Here is an 18,808-nt window from a genome sequence, read left to right as displayed (position 1 = left end):
ATAGGCCATTTTTGGGAAAAGTTATTTACCAGCAATTTTATTGCTGGAATCGAATCTTATGATTGTATATATTAATAATAATATAGATATGCAAAGTCCGCACATAGTGTGCTACTTTTTTTATAAACAAAATGGCGCCCGAAAATCGTGTTTTTTTTTCAATTTTGGCTCTATAGCTCCAACGATTTTAACTTTACACAAAAAACATCCAAATATAAATTCACCGTAATTAAATTCTGCATAGAGACGTGTTTTTCTCGATTTACTTCGACGAAAATTTTTCCCGGAAAATGCGGGGTTTTCCAACAAAATCTATAATTTTCAACTAAAATTTTAGATAAGTAATTGTTTATCAATAATTAAATAACTTGGTAATATAAAAGCTCTTTTCGTATAGATTATAATTCCAAATGCCGATGAAAATTGAATGAACAGTTTAGCAACAATTGAATTGTTAATTAAAAACTTACGGTCGCTATTATCCTATGATCGCTAACCACAATAATTATGATACATAAGAATAACTATGTTTTTTGTATAAAAGACACTGTACCTATCTACTGTACTTTACAGAATTGAAATTGGACTTTTTAAGCGTCCTCAGGAATATTTTAAAATTATAAACAATTTTTTGGCTTATAAACAAATAGAATATCTCGGGAAATGTTAAATTAAATTAAATCATGAAAACGGTATTGGAAAAAAAGCGGCAGGACGCTTCTTTTAAAAGAAAAACGTTTAATTGTGATGAGTGGTTCCTGAGGTACAACCGGTCAGATTTGACGGGCATTTACGGCAAATATATAAACAATAGGAGCATAATTTTCAAACCATCACCTTTTTACTTTATCGTACTATATACGTAGTATAGTATAATAGATAAAGTTATAGGATCGTGCAAAAAAATTTTTTTTAAGATTTTACTTTTTTTCGACGTTTTGAGTCCCCCTGAGTCTAAAAAGCAAATAAAAAAACATGTCGGAAGTATGTACGTACGTACGTATGTGGCCACCGCCCAGCAAAAACTACCGGACCGATTTTGATGAAATTCGGTATGAGTAAGTTTAAGAGAATTTTGTCGAGAAACTAAGCTTTTAAAAAAACCTCTCAAAGGGGGGCCGAAATAGGGGGGTTATTTAGGGCCCATTTTTGCAAATTTTGACCGAAATTAATGAAATTCAACTCAAAGTAAGCTCATCGATAGGTAAATAGAAATACGGAATTTGACATTTCCAAATTCAAAATGGCGGCCAACATGGCCGACCGCCCACCCGACACATTTCCCTACCTATCTAAAAACTTGTTTAAGATAAGTTTAATTTGAAAAAGTCGTTATATAGCCTAAAGATGGGGCTATAAGAAGAATATTATCGTTTTTCATAAAAAGTTACGGGTTGACTATATTTAAGAGGTCAAAATTTGACATAAATTTGATATAAATTTGAACTAGATTTTCTCAAAAATGGCTCCAAGGAATTTTTTTATTTTTTGATATATTTTTGATATCCTATCGATAAATTGAATGACATTAGTCAGATTTCTTAACTCCCCATAGGAGGGGAGTTATGACTTTTTTATAAAAAAATATTCGAGTGCCCGTAACTTCCTTCTTAATAGAAACTAAAATTTGAAATTTTGCAGACATATATGGTACTTTATTATATATTATCACAATAAATTTTACAAAAAATATGGCTTCCGGTTGAACCGGAAATGAATAAAAAATCTTAATTTTTTTAGATAAGCCCTATATATCTTTACATATTTTGAAATAATGTAAAATTACCTTTCCAATGACATAAAATTCATTGCTGTAGCTCAAAAACTCGAAAAGTTACGGTAAATAGAAATTTTGCTATAATCTTATGTGTGTCCTCTCTCACGCGATCATAGCAGAGCGTTATTGTAGGGCAGTCAATAAGGGGAATTTGGCTCCGAATTCCATCCTACTACATTGATGTAGGTACGTGATATTTTCACAGTAAGTAGGGAATAGCTCAAGAAACAAAATCTGCCCTATATACTATGGCGCTTTTATATTGGGGCGGTTCCCACTTCCTCAAGGGGGTGGAAAATTTGTTGGTCAAAATAAGCACGGAAGTGGCTAAAGAACCTATTTCTAAGCAAAAACTGGTCTATACTTTTTTTGAGAACTCCATACTTTTTGAGTTATGCGTAGTTGAAAATTGGCCATTTTCATTGAAAAATTACACCTTTTCGGACGGATTTTTTGAGAATACCTTAAAAACTATGCATCGAACTAAAAACACTATATAAAACATTTTTTAGATTATAAATAATAAAGAGACTTGTTCATTCGTAAATGTTCTATTTATAATACAAAAAGAGATATGGTAGGTGAAAATAGTTTGTTTTTTGGTGCATGCTCAAATTGGTGTATTCAACTTGAAATAACAGAGGAACGGTAGGTTTTAGGTGTATAATGCTACCAACACCTTTTGTAGTGTTTGAAAAGGCCTTTAAAACGAGCACCGTTAAATGTCAGTTACATACAAACTAAGCGAGATATGGTGCAAAAAAATATATGACTAATGTACTTTAAGGAAAAATTAAAAGTATATACATTTAACTCCCCATCCACCATAATTTAAATGCATTGTTTTTCTTTTGCAATACCTTTTAATATAGTGTTATTTCTACTTTCAAAAAGTTGAACGGGTTTAAAATGAATGGTTTTTGTAAAAAATGTGATCAAATTATAGAATGTATTTTTAAATTTTCTTACAAATCTTCCTTTTTCTCCATGCATGTAATTCGAAAATAAAAATATTTCACCCCTGAGAAGTGGTGGGAACGGCCCCATGATAAAAGCGCCATAGTATATAGGATAGACTTTGAATTAAGAGCAATCTCTTTGAATTAGGAGATTGGGCTACTCCCAAAATTTCATTAAAATCCATGCAGTAGGATAGAATTCGGAGATAATATCTTGTTCTTAATCTCGCTCATTGACTGGCGTAATCGAAATAGAATGAAATGCAAATATTGTAAACTATTGATTTCTCAGAAAAATGAACTAATTTGAAATGAAAGTATGACTATAAGATTCTATTGATTTATGCAATCATCTATGCATCTATAGTGTGTCCCCGAAATATGGCATCGAACATTTTCTCAAATGCAGGAATTAATGATGCGTAGAACCATAAAATACTTTCAAGTACAGAAGGTGTTTCTAAAATATCAAAATAACGATTAATTTTGTTATTTTTATAGAATGCCAATATCTAGTACCATAACGATAATAGATCGGTACGAGAAAGTTCTCGGGCGGCCCTTCCGTCCAGCGTTTTATTTCAGTCCTCTTTCTCCACACCAATTTTTATATCTTTAAAATACTCATAAATATTATTATAATAAAAACTATCGATATAACGAGTAAAAATTGCCAAAAATAGCAAAATTCCAATCAAAAATTAGGTTGGAGAAAATGTAATCTCAAAGTTCAAAATCGGTATACGTTAAAAAAATGCATTTTCTCGGCTTCCCATGAAGCAATTTTCTTCATTCTTTTCTTGCTCCAAAGTAACTCGAGGAGAGCCATCTAACTATCGCATTATTAACTGTCAAAGTTGCTTTTGGTTTGTTATAATAAATAATTAATTGATTTATTATAACAAAAATTTTTAATTTGTTTAAATAAAGATTGTTTAAATAATTGTACAGCTTTCAAATGAGAATATTTGTGTTTTTAACGTTAAAAGCTACACTTGTAGTAAGTTTATCTAAAAAAAGGCTACAACTGGAAAAATATGTAGTTTTCTTTTCTTATAAATAAATTAATCTATTATAACAAAACAAAAGCAACTTGAGAATTAATAATGCGTTAGTTAGATGGCTCTAAATTAGGAATACTAATGTTATTTTTAACTTTGTTCTAGAGAAATTGACTGCGAGCCTAGTGATGCTGAGTTTCAATCGGCTGAAGATATTTTAGATAATGTGCTTGCTAGTGCAGGGTGTAAAGAATTTTTTAACTCTGATTCAAATATATTAGAAACCCATTTTGATTTTCTACAAGACCTTCCTTCCGAGAGCACAGCTTTAGGATATTTCGGTACTTCTCCCACTTTTTCTACGGTAAGTAAATTTTATTCAATAAAATTAAAGAATATTCAATATCTAGTTAAAAAGGTCAAAAAAAGTAAAAAAAAGTCAACAAAAAAGTCAAAGAACTAGCCGGAATAGGAAGTAGAAGAACCTCAAATATATTTCTCGACAAAAATGGAAATATTATAATGGAGAGGGAACAAAAACTACGACGATGGAAAGAGTACATCGAGGAATTATTTCATGACCAGAGAAGCCAGAGTACATCCGTAGATAGCCAAACCGGAGATGTAGGCCCAGAGATAACCAAATCAGAGGTTAGTCAGGCAATAAACTCTATGAAAATTAATAAATCTGCTGGTCTAGATGAATTACCTAGAGAGCTGTTAAAGTTGGCCAACGAGAAAAACCTGGACATAATAGTAGAACTGTTCAACGCTATCTATACTACGGGAATCATCCCTAGAGAAATGTTGACATCAGCATTTGTGTGTTTGCCAAAGAAAATGAATGCCAAAGAATGCAGTGACTACCGGACCATAAGCTTAATGTCACATACCTTGAAAATTCTGCTGAAAATTATCCACCCCAGAATACACTCTAAACTGGAGCTGGATATTAGTGACACTCAATATGGGTTCCGCAATGGTATGGGTACCAGAGAGGCATTATTCTCCTTCAACGTGCTGACACAGAGATGTTTGGATGTTAATCGTCCTCTTTACGTCTGTTTTATAGACTAGAATAAAGCGTTTGATAAAATAAAACATGATCGACTCATGGAAATTTTAAAAACTAAAAACCTAGATGAAAAAGATTTAAGACTAATAACACACCTCTATTACAATTAGCGAGCAATAGTAAGAATTGAATAAGAAACATCTGAAGAAATGGAAATGAAGAGAGGAGTCAGGCAAGGCTGCATACTATTACCTCTATTATTTAACGCTTATTCTGAAGAGGTAATGCGGGAAACTCTGGAAGATGAAACAGTCGGCATAAGAGTAAATGGATTCTTAGTTAACAACATCAGATATGCAGATGATACAGTAATAATAGCCGATAGTTTACAAGACCTGCAAAGACTCATGAGTAAAATAGTAAGGTGTAGTAGGGAGTACGGACTCTCTCTCAATATCAAAAAGACGAAGTTTATGAAAATTAGTCAAAACAACCATAATACTAACGAAATCTTGATAGTAGAGGGCCAGCAAATCGAAAGAGTAAAAAAGTACACTTACCTAGGAACATTTATAACAGAAAATAATGACTACACTGTAGAAATCAAAGTCAGAATCGAAAAAGCACGTTCTAATTTTATGAGAATGAAAAAGGTCCTATGTAACAAAGATTTAACGTTAGCTCTTAAAGTATGCCTAACAAAATATTACGTATACAGTGTACTATACTATGGAGTGGAATCATGAACGTTAAATGTAGAGACAATGAGACGACTTAACGCCTTTGAAATGTGGACCTATAGAAGAATTATGAGGGTTTCCTGGGTAGATAGAGTTACGAACAATGAAGTACTGAGAAGAATAGGTAAAGAGAAGGAAGTTGAACTTACAATTAAAGAAAGAAAACTACAGTATCTCAGACATGTAATGCGGGGCGAGAAGTATGGCATCCTTCGATTCATAATGCAAGGAAAGATAGATGGCAGAATAAGCATCGGCAGAAGACGAATTTCATGACTGAAGAACCTGAGAGAATGGTTTGGATGCAGCTCAAAACTACTATTTAGAGCTACTGCCTCAAAAATTAAAATAACTATGATGATTACCAACCTCCGTAGCAGAGATGGCACCTGAAGAAGAAGAAGTTAAAGCAATGGGCCTTTAGTAGCTCAGGCGGTAGGATGTCTGACTTCCATGCAGGTAGGCCGGGGTTCGAATCCCAGCTCCGGCTAGAACAGCTAGACATTTTGAAAAATGGCCATAGGCCCCAGGTCAAATCAGCCTGAATAAAATGAGTACCTCAGGTAAAACTAGAGATAATAATAGGCGGTTGAAGCGTAGCACTGGCCCTGTTACCTTCCTTGTATACCGTAGGCCCTAGATATAGCAGACCACCCTGCTATATTCCCAATTTCTGGTAACCAAATCCAAATGTAGTACAGCCGAACCCGCTTATTAGAGCACAGATTATAGGAATATCCCGGGTTATGGAATATAAATTCAAAGTCCCGAAAAGTTTCCATTTACTCCTTAATAATATTTAGCCGTTTACTGGAATACGTATTAATAAAACAATACCGCTTATTAGAATATTTTTCAGGGCAACGAATAAATTTTTTCCTACAATTTCGAATTTCCTAAAAATTTAAATTATGTCTTGTATTATCGTTTCTCGCCAAGGGCTTCAAGGCCTGTAGTGCTGTTTTATTTATATTATTTGTAAATACCAAACCATTGTAAATTTTTCTAATTTTTATAATTGAGAGCAACAAACGTGACTACTATTTTATGTAACAAAAAAAAACAAGCTACAGTTACCGATTATTTTTCAAGACTAAATAACTAACTTTCTTATTAAGTATATTATGTATTTTAATACGAAAATATTCACATAATCTATATATTGCATACATTTCAGATTAATTACTGTATTCATCCACATAATATAATGTAATTTGTTTTTTTTAATAAATACGTTACGCTATTGTATTGTTGACATAAAAAGACCTAAAACCATATACACAGACATATTAATACATATAGTATGTACTATTATTACGTATATTCGGTACACTTATTACGGATAGCCACCAATGATCGGTTATTAGAATATCCCGGTTATAAGAATATTTTTGCTTGGCACGAAGGTTATTCCAATAAGCGGGTTCGACTGTAGTATTACTTTTTCGATCATATAAGGCTGACATTATTACCCTTAGGAATCGATCTCAGGATATCCGCAGCATCACCTCGTAAAGCAGCAGTCAAGAAAGCAAACTTTTCTTGTTCGCTCCAATTATTGGCTATCCCAATAACTTCAAATTGTCTGAGGTATATGGACCAAGAAGACTTCCCATCAAATAAGGGCAATTTAAATCTCATATGACGTGTCGTTTCGTCTCTCGGCGTTTATTTTTTTATTACAGGATCTAAAAACTCTGCATTAAAAGGTGGTCTCATTTTTGTATTAGTTATCATGCTCTCTAATTTTATATTCCCTTCTACATCGTCTACATTTTTTTATATCTTATCGAACGCTCTATAAACTGGTTCAAATTTGTTGAGGGCACTTACAAGTGAGAAGGCCAGTGATCAGTTTTATATCTTTTTTACTCATTTCTAGAAGGCCGTTTGTAGTAGTAGGTAACACTTTTATTAGCATCTTTGCTTGCCTTTCTCCTGGTGTGATAGATCAGTATAGTTGTAGTTCCCAGGTCCGGAGTTCCTCTCTGATGTGGCATTTTGATAGTCCACAGAAGAGTTCTGGACCTTAGAATGAGGTATTAGCCCCTTCTTTTGTGAGGCTATCAGATTCCTCATTTCCTGCAATTTCCTTGTGACCTGGCACGCACATCAAAGTTATTTTGTTGCGTTTCGACAGCATTTTGAGGGACTGTTTACATTCCCAAACTAACTTTGACTCACAAGGAAATATTTTTAGAGCGTTTAAGGCAGCTTGGCTGTCTGATAAAATAAAGACTTTTGCACTACTAATGTCTCGGTTAAGACATTCTTGGTAACCAATGTCTACGGCATGTATTTCTACCTTAAAGATAGTTGGGGAGTTTCCAAGAGATTTGGATAGCCTGAAATTGGGCCTAGTAACTACCACTCCTGCCTTTTCATATATCTTAGATCCATCCATACTTAACCATAGTGTATATGAGTGAATTTTCTTTCAGTTTCGGTTCAACTTCTTCACCCATTTGGTGGTTTTTTATGACCACTTCAAAAGGGTGTTTCGAAGTGTTGAAATTGACTAGCATGACATCTAGTGGCCTGTTCCTAGAGTTCAATTGAATTTCTTCCAAGTTCTCCAGGTTTCATTATTTTGTCAGTCGCAGCTTTAAGGCGGTGATTACTGCCTTCTTTCTTATGCATAACTGCAAGGTAGGAACGTTTAGCATCGCCTTTAAAGCAACAGTGTGGCATGTTGACATTGCCCCTGTGATTCCTAGAAAAACTACAACAGTGTTTTTGGCCACCTTACGGTTAATGCGTATGTGACCATTGGCCCTAATAATTGTTTTACATGACCAGAGAGTAATTTTCGGTTTTGGGCCTCAATTCTTTCCAAATGTCTTGCGGCATTGCTCTGGATACAATTTTTTCAATATGACTATTCCAGGTGAGTTTTTGATCTAGAATCTAGGGTTACCCCTAGATATTTTACTTCTACAGATAATTTGAGTCTGTAAGTTGTATTTACCTCTCTTTGTTAATGGCATCAAAGTAGTTTTGCACGGATTGACATTTAAGCCCTCATTCGAGCACCAACTTTTGATTTCGTTTAGAGCAGTTTGCATGAGACTAGATATAGTCTTGCCCCTAATTATAACAACTAGGTCATCTGCGTAACCTTGGGTTATAATACCACAATCATGCAACTTAGTAAGGAGGTCATTCATGACCAGATACTACAGCAGGAGCGATCGTACTCCTCCTTGAGGGCACCCCTTTACTGCTGTTACAGTCACAGATTCTCCCCCAATACTATCTGTAATGATTTGAGTTACTACAAATAAAATGGTATCTTTGAATGGTGAAATGATTGCGAAAAGCAATAGTTTTAAGTACCTAGGATCGATATTACAGAGTAATGGAAAAATAGATGGAGATGCATGCAGTAGAATAAGAGCTGGATGGATGAAGTGGACAGAAGCGAGTGATGTGTTGTGTGACAGAAAAATTCCAATGAAGCTGAAGGGGAAATTTTATAAAACAGCCATAAGACCGGCTATGATGTACGGAACTGAATGTGGGGCAGTGAAAAAGAAAGAGGAACAATGAATGCATGTGGTGGAAATGAGAATAATGAAGCCGACCCCGCAGAGGGATAAGGCAAAGAGAATGATGACTATAGCCGTAATGATTCTGGTTTTTAGCATTGACGGAATCAATTGTATTAGTGAGGCTTCAATGTTCCCTCTACTAGTAGTCTGGGCAGATTATCGGAGAATAGGCCGTTTTTGGGAAAAGTTATTTACCAGCAATTTTATTGCTAGAATCGAATCTTATGACTATATATTAATAATATAGGTATGCAAAGTCCGCAGATAGTGTGCTACTTTTTTTATAAACAAAATGGCACCCGAAAATCGTGTTTTTTAAAATCGTGTTTTTTTCAATTTTTGCTCTATAACTCCAAAGATTTTTACTTTACACCAAAAACACCCAAATAAAAATTCACCGTAATTGAATTCTGCATAGAGACTAGAGACGTGTTTTTCCCGATTTACCTCGACAAAAATTTTACCCGGAAAATGTGGGTTTTTGCAACAAAATTGTTATTTTTCTACTAAAGTTTTAGATAAGTAATTGTTCATCAATAATTAAATAACTTAGTAATATAAAAGATCCTTTCGTATAGATTATAATTCCAGAAGCCGATCGAAATTAAATAAAGAGTTTAGCAACAATTGAATTGTTAATTAAAAATTTACGGTCGCTATAATAACCACAATAATTATGATACATAAGAATAACTATGATTTTTGTATAAAAAAAAACACTGTACCTATCTAATGTACTTTACGGAATTGAAATTGGACTATTTATATGCCTCAGAAATATTTTAAAATTATAAACAATTTTTTGGCTTATAAACAAATAGAATATCTCGGGAAATATTAAATTAAATTAAATTATGAAAACGGTATGAGAAAAAAAAGCTGCAGGACGCTTATTTTAAAAGAAAAACAACGTTTAAATGGGATGAGTGGTTCCTGAGACACAACCGGTCAAAGTTGACCGGCATTTATGGCAAAGATATAAACAATATGATCATAATTTTCGATCCATCACCTTTTTATTTTTGTCCTCTTTCTCTACACCAACTTTTATATCTTTAAAACACTCATAACATATATTATTACAATAAAAACTATCGATATTACGAGTGAAAATTGCCAAATATAGCAAAATTCCAATAAAAAATTAGGTTGGAGAAAATGTAATCTCAAAGTTCAAAGTCGGTATACGTTATAAAAATGCATTTTCTCGGCTTCCCATGGAGCAATTTTCTTCATTCTGTTTTTGTTCCCAAGTAACTCGAGTAGAGCCATCCAACTAACGCACTATTAAATGTCAAAGTTGCTTTTGTTTTGTTATAATAAATAAATTTATTTATTATAACAATTTTTTTTTAATTTGTTTAAATAAAGATTGTTTAAATAACTATACAGCTTTCAAATGAGAATATTTGTGTTTTTAACGTTAAAAGGTACACTTGTATTAAGTTTATCTAAAAAAAGTCTACAACTGGAAAAAATATGTAGTTTTCTTTTCTTATAAATAAATTAATCTACTATAACAAAACAAAAGTAAGCTTGACATTTAATAATGCGTTAGTTAGATGACTCTAATCGAGTTACTTGGGAACAAAAAAAGAATGAAGAAAATTGCTCAATGGGAAGCCGAGAAAATGTATTTTTTTAACGTATACCGATTTAGTCCTATCGCCAGGGGTGGTACAACGGCCTCCTGTATTCAGATGGACTTACCCAAGTTTTTTTTATGTATTTTGACCTGTAGAACACGAATTTTTTGGGTAACAGTTGATCCGGATGTCGATAAGATTGTTATAAACCAAGAAGTTGAGGAATCACATAACAGCGATTTCTCGCAAAACAAAACATTTTTTTGTATTTTTTGGGCCATTTTAACCAAAAAATGTTCCTTCAAATTTTTTCGTAGGATGCATAGTTTTCGAGATAAACGCGGTTGAACTTTCAAAAAATCGAAAAATTGGAATTTTTGAACCCAAAAAACTTTTGATTAAAAAATAAAATAGCAATTCTGCTTACCGCATTTGAAAGTTCGAGTCAAATTATATCGGTTTTAATTATTTGTATGGCCAAAAATATATTATTTTATTGTTAAAACAAAGCTATAAACACCTAGTGCTTGAGTGATGTTTCAATGATTTCTCATTTAAAATCGAACGAGTACGTAGAGCAGGTAAAAGTGCAAGCGGAGCTATTTCTAAGTAACATGCATTAAAACGCATGTATTAGGCACGGGAAACAGTATGTGTTTATAGCTTTTTTTAACAATCAAAAAATAAATTTTTAGCAATGCAAATATTGAAAACAGATATAATTTGACTTAAACTTTTAAAGGCGGTAAGCAGGATTGCTATTTTATTTTTTGTTCAAACGTTATTCGGGTTCAAACATTGCAATTTTTCCTTTTTTTGAAAGTTCAACCGCGTTTATCTCGAAAACTATGCATCGTACGAAAAAACTTGTAGGAACATTTTTTGGTTAGAATGACCCAAAAAATACAAAAAAATGTTTTGTTTTGCGAAAAATCGCTGTTATGTAATTCCTCAACTTCTTTGTTTATAACAATCTTATCGACATCCGGATCAACTGTTACCCAAAAAATTCGTGTTCTACGGGTCAAAATACATAAAAAAAACTTGGGTAAGTCCATCTGAATTAAGAAGGCCGTTGTACCCCCCCTGGCGACAGGACTAATTTTGAACTTTGAGATTACATTTTTTCCAACCTAATTTTTGATTGTTTTGTTTATTTGGGTTTATATGACTGCGGACACTAAATATATTCGCCAATTTTACTATTTTTTATTTTATTAGTCATTTTTTCGTATCTTATCCTAAGACTAATACTAATATTAATCTCTAATAAACAATTCTACTAATAAATAATTATTTTTGTATTTATTTTTTTTTTAATAATTTTTTATAATATATATATTTTTTTTATTATTTTTTTTTCTAAATGAAGTTCTCAGAGTTCCACAGCAAAATCTGCAACATTCTTCTTGAGCCCTCTACTTAATTCGAAAGCTTTTTACTATGGACTGTCCAAGTTCGTCATTCATTTTTATCTACATATCTTTTTATTATATTTTTTTATTATATTTTTTTTCTATTATTTTTTTTATATTTTTTTTTATTGGAATTTTGCTATTTTTGGCAATTTTCACTCGTAGGATCGATAGTTTTTATTATAATAATATATGTTATGAGTAATTTAAAGATATGAAAATTGGTATGGAGAAAGAAGACAAAATTAAAAAGGTGATGGTTCAAAAATTATGATCCTATTGTTTATATCTTTGCCATAAATGCCGGTCAACTTTGACCGGTTGTATCTCAAGAACCACTCATCCCAATTAAACGTCTTTTCTTTTAAATGAAGCGTCCTGCAGCTTTTTTCCAATACTTTTTTCATGATTTAATTTAATTTCAATTCCGTAAAGTACATTAGATAGGTACAGTGTCTTTTTATACAAAAATCATAGTTATTCTTATGTATCGTAATTATTATGGTTATTATAGCGACCGTAAATTTTTAATTAACAATTCAATTGTCGGTAAACTGTTCATTCAATTGCCATCGGCTTCTGGAATTATAATCTATACGAAAGGGTCTTTTATATTATGTACTAAGTTATTTAATTATTGATGAACAATTACTTATCTAAAATTTTAGTAGAAAAATAAAAAATTTGGAGTTATAGAGCAAAAATTGAAAAAAAGACACGATTTTCGGGCGTCATTTTGTTTATAAAAAAAGTAGCACACGATCTGCGAACTTTGCATACCTATTGGGACCGTGCAAGTTCGGAAAAGCGACACCTGGTTTCTTCGCTCTGCACTTTTATTCGCACTTTTAATTATATTGGCCAATCATATGGTCATGGTTACTGGATAATGGCCATAGTCCAAAAAAAAATAATAAGAAGAAAAAATAAGATTTAGGTTATGTTATTAAAGCGTAAACAATTAGGGATTCCAATGAACTGTCAGTGGTGGTCGGTGGATGGCTAAAGCGACATGGCCATAGACATAGTTAAGGGGGGTGGTCATGTCGTATCTAATGTTTACATTGAGTATTGACAAATTTGTAAAGAATATCCTGTTTGGTTTTGTTTTTTTGTTAATTGTGTAGCGAAATTTGTGAAATTGTGATAGCAAAGTAAATATGAAGTGGTTTAAACATTGGATACGCCTATGGATGACAGTTTCGCCATCCAGCAGTCATATTATATCACGTGATTTGGAATGCCTAATTGTATGTAGTAAATAAAATTAGTTTTTGACAATTTCAATTGACGATATGAATTATTTAAGAAAGTTGCAATATTTCTCCGCTATTCGTGCACGATCGTTTCTCGTATCTCCTCCAAGTACCTACTTGCACACCGCGAATATTATTAATATATACAATCGTAAGATTCGATTCCAGCAATAAAATTGCTGGTAAATAACTTTTCCTTGTATTTTGCTACTTAGCCCAGAGTATAGTGCTATTTTTATGGATTCATAATATGAGGTACAGTACAAACATAGCTGAAAGTGTGAAATTCCCATTGCCTGTGTCACAGAATAACTAACTATACAGAAGCGAAACTGACTGTCGTTTCCATTGATTGTGTGGGAACCGAAATATTTGACCTTGAGCCCTAGTTACAGAATGGAACTTGATGTTCTAAGGAATAGACCAATTCAAATGATGTGATATTTTTGACAAGTAGTTATTAATTAATTTTGAAATATAAAATTTAACTATAAATATAAATAAACTATAAAATAAAACATATATAAATATAAAATTTAACTAAAAACAACTGTCACTGTCAGTCTAAAAGAAAGGTTATACCAGTTACGTTGACACATGAGCATGAAATTTATGTTACCATTTTGGGCCTGAGTTTCGCTTCTGTATGGTTAGTTATTCTGTGCCTGTGTGAACAATGAAGTGAGAACGTGCTTAAAAACGGTAGATACAGGGCCGTCTCAACCATACATGGCGCCGGGGTGCATAACTCATCTTTGCGCCCCCTTTTGTCAGAAGATTATATAGGTTATAAGTACGCTAAAATTAAAACTAATTATGTTTCCTTTCTTTATTTATACAGGGTGAACCAAAGAAAACAGTCCACCTCGATATTTGGCAGTAGTTACTTGATTTTAAGGAAATGCCGAAACAGGTCGATTTTTATTTTTAAATTACAATTTTTTGATATACAGTAGAACCCGCAAATCCGAACCCCGCTAATCCGAACGTTCAGCAAATCCGAACCACCAGAAAGTGAACAAAATTAAAAAATTCACGACAAAAACTTAAAAACCTGTTTATTATACAGAGTAAAACCAGAAATTGAACAATATAGGATTAATAGGGCTTTGACATTTAAAATTTCTTAAAAATGAATACTTACGTACTTTATACGTAGTGCTTATAAAAGGTTACATATAAACTTACTTCAATTCTCTTGCAGTCAACTTAAGTCCAAAAATATTGTGTAAATTAATTTAATTCAAAAATTATTTTTTTGGCCACCCTGTATAAATAGTGATATTATTGTTTATATTACTGAATAGGTAATTGAACGTCCTTTCAAATGAGCTACGCACGATCGCTATTCCCATTTAAAAAATGATTGATTATGTCATCATTCTCAGATGGATGACGTCACCAGTATGAAATACATGCTAAAGAACTGCAATATAAAAATAAAAATCGAAATATTTCTCCATTTCCTTAAAATCTAATAACTACTGCCAAATATCGAGGTGGACTGTTTTCTTTGGCCTACCTTGTGTATTAAAAAACATGGTTTCAGTATTCAAAAGAGATCAATCTTATAAACTATACCATACTTTTTAAAGTAGGTATATCAAAATCAACTTTTTTAGCTTTTAAGTTGGAAAAAGTTTTTATTGCTGCAGTGATATCTATTTTTACTTGCTTTTCTCTACTTATTACAGCCAAAGTTTTTTGATCAATTTAAGTTTAGAAAAAGAGCTTTCTCCTATAGCTATTTTTACTGGAAAGGTTAAATATTATCCTTAGACATGTAGAAATATATGGAAAAACTGAGAGTAAATTATTTTGGAATATATATAGCTTAAAATATTGAGTGGAGTTGTGTCTATATTTTAAAAAATATTGGTAACAATTATTCTAACTCATGGAATAGATCTCCATAATTTATATCAGATCTGTTTCCAAGCGCTAGTTTTTTTTTGTAAATTTAAACATTGTGTTGTTTTTGAAGTGTTCTTCGGAGTTTCTCCAACTCAATATACTTACCGTGAAAGAAAAATTATAATTATGTTCCCTCAACATTTCAAATCTTTCACTTAATTTTGCAATGGCAATGTCCAATATATAATAATAGAAGTTAACTTTAAAACTTTGTTTAGGCAGCGTTTAGACACAGCGATAAATCGCAGCAATTTATAGATATCAATCGAGTTGCTTCAACTTATCATTGTGTGTAAACGGTAAATCGCAGCGATTTTTCGGAATTGTAATTGAATTCTAGTTGGTATCGGATTGCATCAATTTATTGTAACGATCGAGTTGTTTCAGTTTATAATCAATCGCAACAATTTATCGTCACAATAAAGTGCTGCGATTTATCGCGGCGATTCGGATACACTGATAATTTTTACAAGATGGTGATTCATTGTCACTCCACATTCAATATTGGTCAAAATAGTGTACGTGTCACCTTTTTGAAATTATTGTCGAAATAATCTAAATGGGTTTCATATTTCATTTCTATATCGTAGGTGTAGTAAGCCTTAATAGCCTTTGTAAAAAATACCGAAAGTGCACTTGTATGTTTTTGTTATTTGTAGTTTTGTAGGACATTGTAGGACAAAATGCGCAAGTTTGAGCCTAGCAAGTGTTCAGATTGCGCCCCTTGGACTTGGCGCCCGGGTGCTTCGCACCCCTTGCACCCTCGGGTTAAGACGGCCCTGGGTAGATATTAACTGGACGGTCAGTACGAGGTCCGTCGTATGACGAATGCGCATCATACGTGGTTATTTTCATACTTTCAGCTATGCTTGGTGGACAGTATTATCGAATCCTCTATCTGTAATTTACTATCTTATACTTAAATATGTTTTAGGTAATGTCTCCATCGACCCCGATCGCAATGGACCAAGATATGATATCCAACCTCGCCATTGATCTTAACCTCGACGAAGACCATCGAGCCATCCGTTTCCAAAAACCTCCTAGCCAACCCTCCAGCAGTGTAGACTCCGGTAGCGTCTGTCGAACTCCTTCTGATATCACCAAGAACGTTACCTTCAATCCCGAAGTCATTACCGTCGACGCCATAATGTGTGAGCGAAGATACTCACCACCAAGATGGCGGCAACTATTTCGTGGCAAACACTCTCGGCAAAGAACTGACGTCACGTCCCCGGTAATCGAAATAAATCCAAGTGCGGTACCCATAAAGACTATTCTGTCGGTGAAACGGCGTAGCCACGAGGAAACTGATCCATCACTGTGTACTCCATCCACTAGTGCGGCCGTTAAGAATGTTGTATCGTATAAGCAAAACGAGGAGGGAGATCATTGTTTTTCAAGGACAGAACAACTTCCGCTTTTAAGTGGTTTAAATAACAGTGGTAGTGAAAGAAAACCTAGTCCTTGTTACGTAAGAAGGAAAAAGTATGTTTATCCTTCTGATATTGTCATGATGTCACAACAGCCAAATGAGAGTACTGTTTAATATTAGTGTTATTCATAATTTATATAATATATTATAAATACCTCGATTTTTTTAATGTTATGTATATATAATTAAAGTAGATATCTATTAAATTGAGTTTTATATTACACCTAAAAGTCTTCTCAGTCCAAATATCAGCTTCCCTTCCAGGAATAGAAAGTCTGGATCTCCATCTTGGACCTCAAGGTTATCACTCCATCTTTTGCGCTGTCTGCCGATACTTCTTCCACCGATTGGCGATTCATTTCTTGCTATTTTGACCCCATGGTATCCGTCGTTCTGCTTATGTGGTTATCCTATTATTTTTTCTATTTACAATCGACTTATATAGCATAGTACGCTACATAGTACGGTCTTCTAATGTCTTCACTCCTCTTTCCATCTCTCAGCGTATTTACTGTAATCCTGATTAGTAGGGTGGAACGAAAAATTCGAAGTCAATATTTTTTATGGGGCTAGTGCGAAAAAGTTGTGTTTTGGTGTATAATAAAACTGTAAGAAACCTTTTTTGTATTGGACCCTATCTTCAGGTTCCATATTAAATTTAAATTTTTGGGAATTACAAAAAAAAATAAAATTTTAAAAATTTATTTTTTTATCAGTTCTTTGAATCTAAATAATTGTTTTATGATACAATATATATTTTAAGATTGGTAGTCTGATTTTGTGTTAAAAAACGGCATAATATTTCTAGACTGCAACCTTGAACGAATCAAGCCATCCCTTGATTCTGGTCCAAACAGCAGCTGATGCTTCAGTTACTAACTTAACAGTTCTTTCCACGGATTTTGTATCACAAGGGCAGTTTAAGACCTCCATGTTGTTGTAATTTCCAGAATCAATTATATTCCTTACATCTTCATTGGAAATATGTTTTAGCAAAGGAGGAGCCGTAACTTTGAATCCAGAAATAGAAATTAAGTCATTACAATCTGCAGCACTAAAATTAAATGTTGGTATTTTGAATCTCCGGATCTTTTTTTCTTTCTGACTTTCTCTAGCCTTCGGCACTCTGCGTAAGTCCTAGCTCCCGTATATGTTTTCGTTCATCTTTTATCATACCGAGTAATACATTTTCGGAGTGGGCAAAATAAGCATTCCTTTGGATAACAGCATCGACAATTTTTCTTTGGTCAACTGGTAGAAATCGTGAATAATGGATCATTCGCCATAAATGTTTTGAACCATCAGAACAGCTAGGATACAGTTTTATATAAAACCAAACTGGTGCATACACTTTTTGGATAAAACTTACTAACATAATTAATTGGGGGCTGGGACATTCAGTTCCAACATACAATCGAAGCAACCGATTATCAACTGTCAGCCACCTTGCGTGTGATATTTTCCCATGTTTTTTAAGGCTCAAATCGTTAGGATATTTTCCCGCAGCAACTGCTTGACTGATTTGGTACAAGTACTTCTGATCGGTACTAACGCTCTGTTTCATAATTAGTTAAAGTGGACTTTAAATTTTTTATCAATGCAATTCATATGGGTAAATGTCAACTTTAAAGTGAACTTTAGTTAATGTTCACCTTAAGTTGATTATGAAACCGGGCGTAAGGTCTGTTGTTTCTAATAATATTGCTAGGTTGTTTTCTATTGTGACAAAATCGACAACAGTCTTCTCTTCACAGCGTTCCAGATGTTTCCCTATTGGCCCTGAAAAACCAAGTGGTCCACTGATGCGTCCATCTAACTGTTGAATTAAATGACGTAGAGGTAGCTCATTGCTATGAAATAAGCATACTAGCCATTGAAGTGAAGTGCCGCAGTATTTGTGACGTAGATGGTTGGACATTAACTGTTGACAAAGGAGCAATGAATTCTTCTTCATGATCATCTGCATCAGAAGAATTTGAGTCAGACAAGCTGCTACTTATGGAAGGATTAGAGGAATCAACGGTACATACTTTAAGAACAATAATTTCGTCAGTATTATATTTTTGAGAACTTGCCTTTGCCTTCATGGTTCTTTCCATTTTCTTCCTTATTGCTGCAGATGCTGCAGTATCCACTGGTCCAATTGCCATTTTTCGACA

General features: G+C 33.3%; 1 protein-coding gene across 4 annotated transcripts in view; it reads left to right on the top strand.

Moving 5' to 3' along the window:
• The window catches only part of LOC126879472 (diacylglycerol lipase-alpha), a 142,094-nt gene extending 125,239 nt beyond the window's left edge, over positions 1–16,855 (top strand). For all 4 annotated transcript variants that reach the window (XM_050642497.1, XM_050642500.1, XM_050642499.1 and 1 more), the window contains exons 15-16: positions 3,903–4,101; positions 16,149–16,855. In XM_050642497.1, the coding sequence (XP_050498454.1) occupies positions 3,903–4,101; positions 16,149–16,763 (814 nt within the window). In that variant the 3' untranslated portion in view covers positions 16,764–16,855. The remainder of the gene's footprint in view (positions 1–3,902; positions 4,102–16,148) is intronic.
• The last annotated feature ends 1,953 nt before the right edge of the window (positions 16,856–18,808 follow it).

Source organism: Diabrotica virgifera, chromosome 2, assembly GCF_917563875.1.
Source record: "Diabrotica virgifera virgifera chromosome 2, PGI_DIABVI_V3a".
Lineage (NCBI taxonomy): Eukaryota > Metazoa > Arthropoda > Insecta > Coleoptera > Chrysomelidae > Diabrotica > Diabrotica virgifera.
This window is presented reverse-complemented; position numbering and strand designations above follow the sequence as displayed.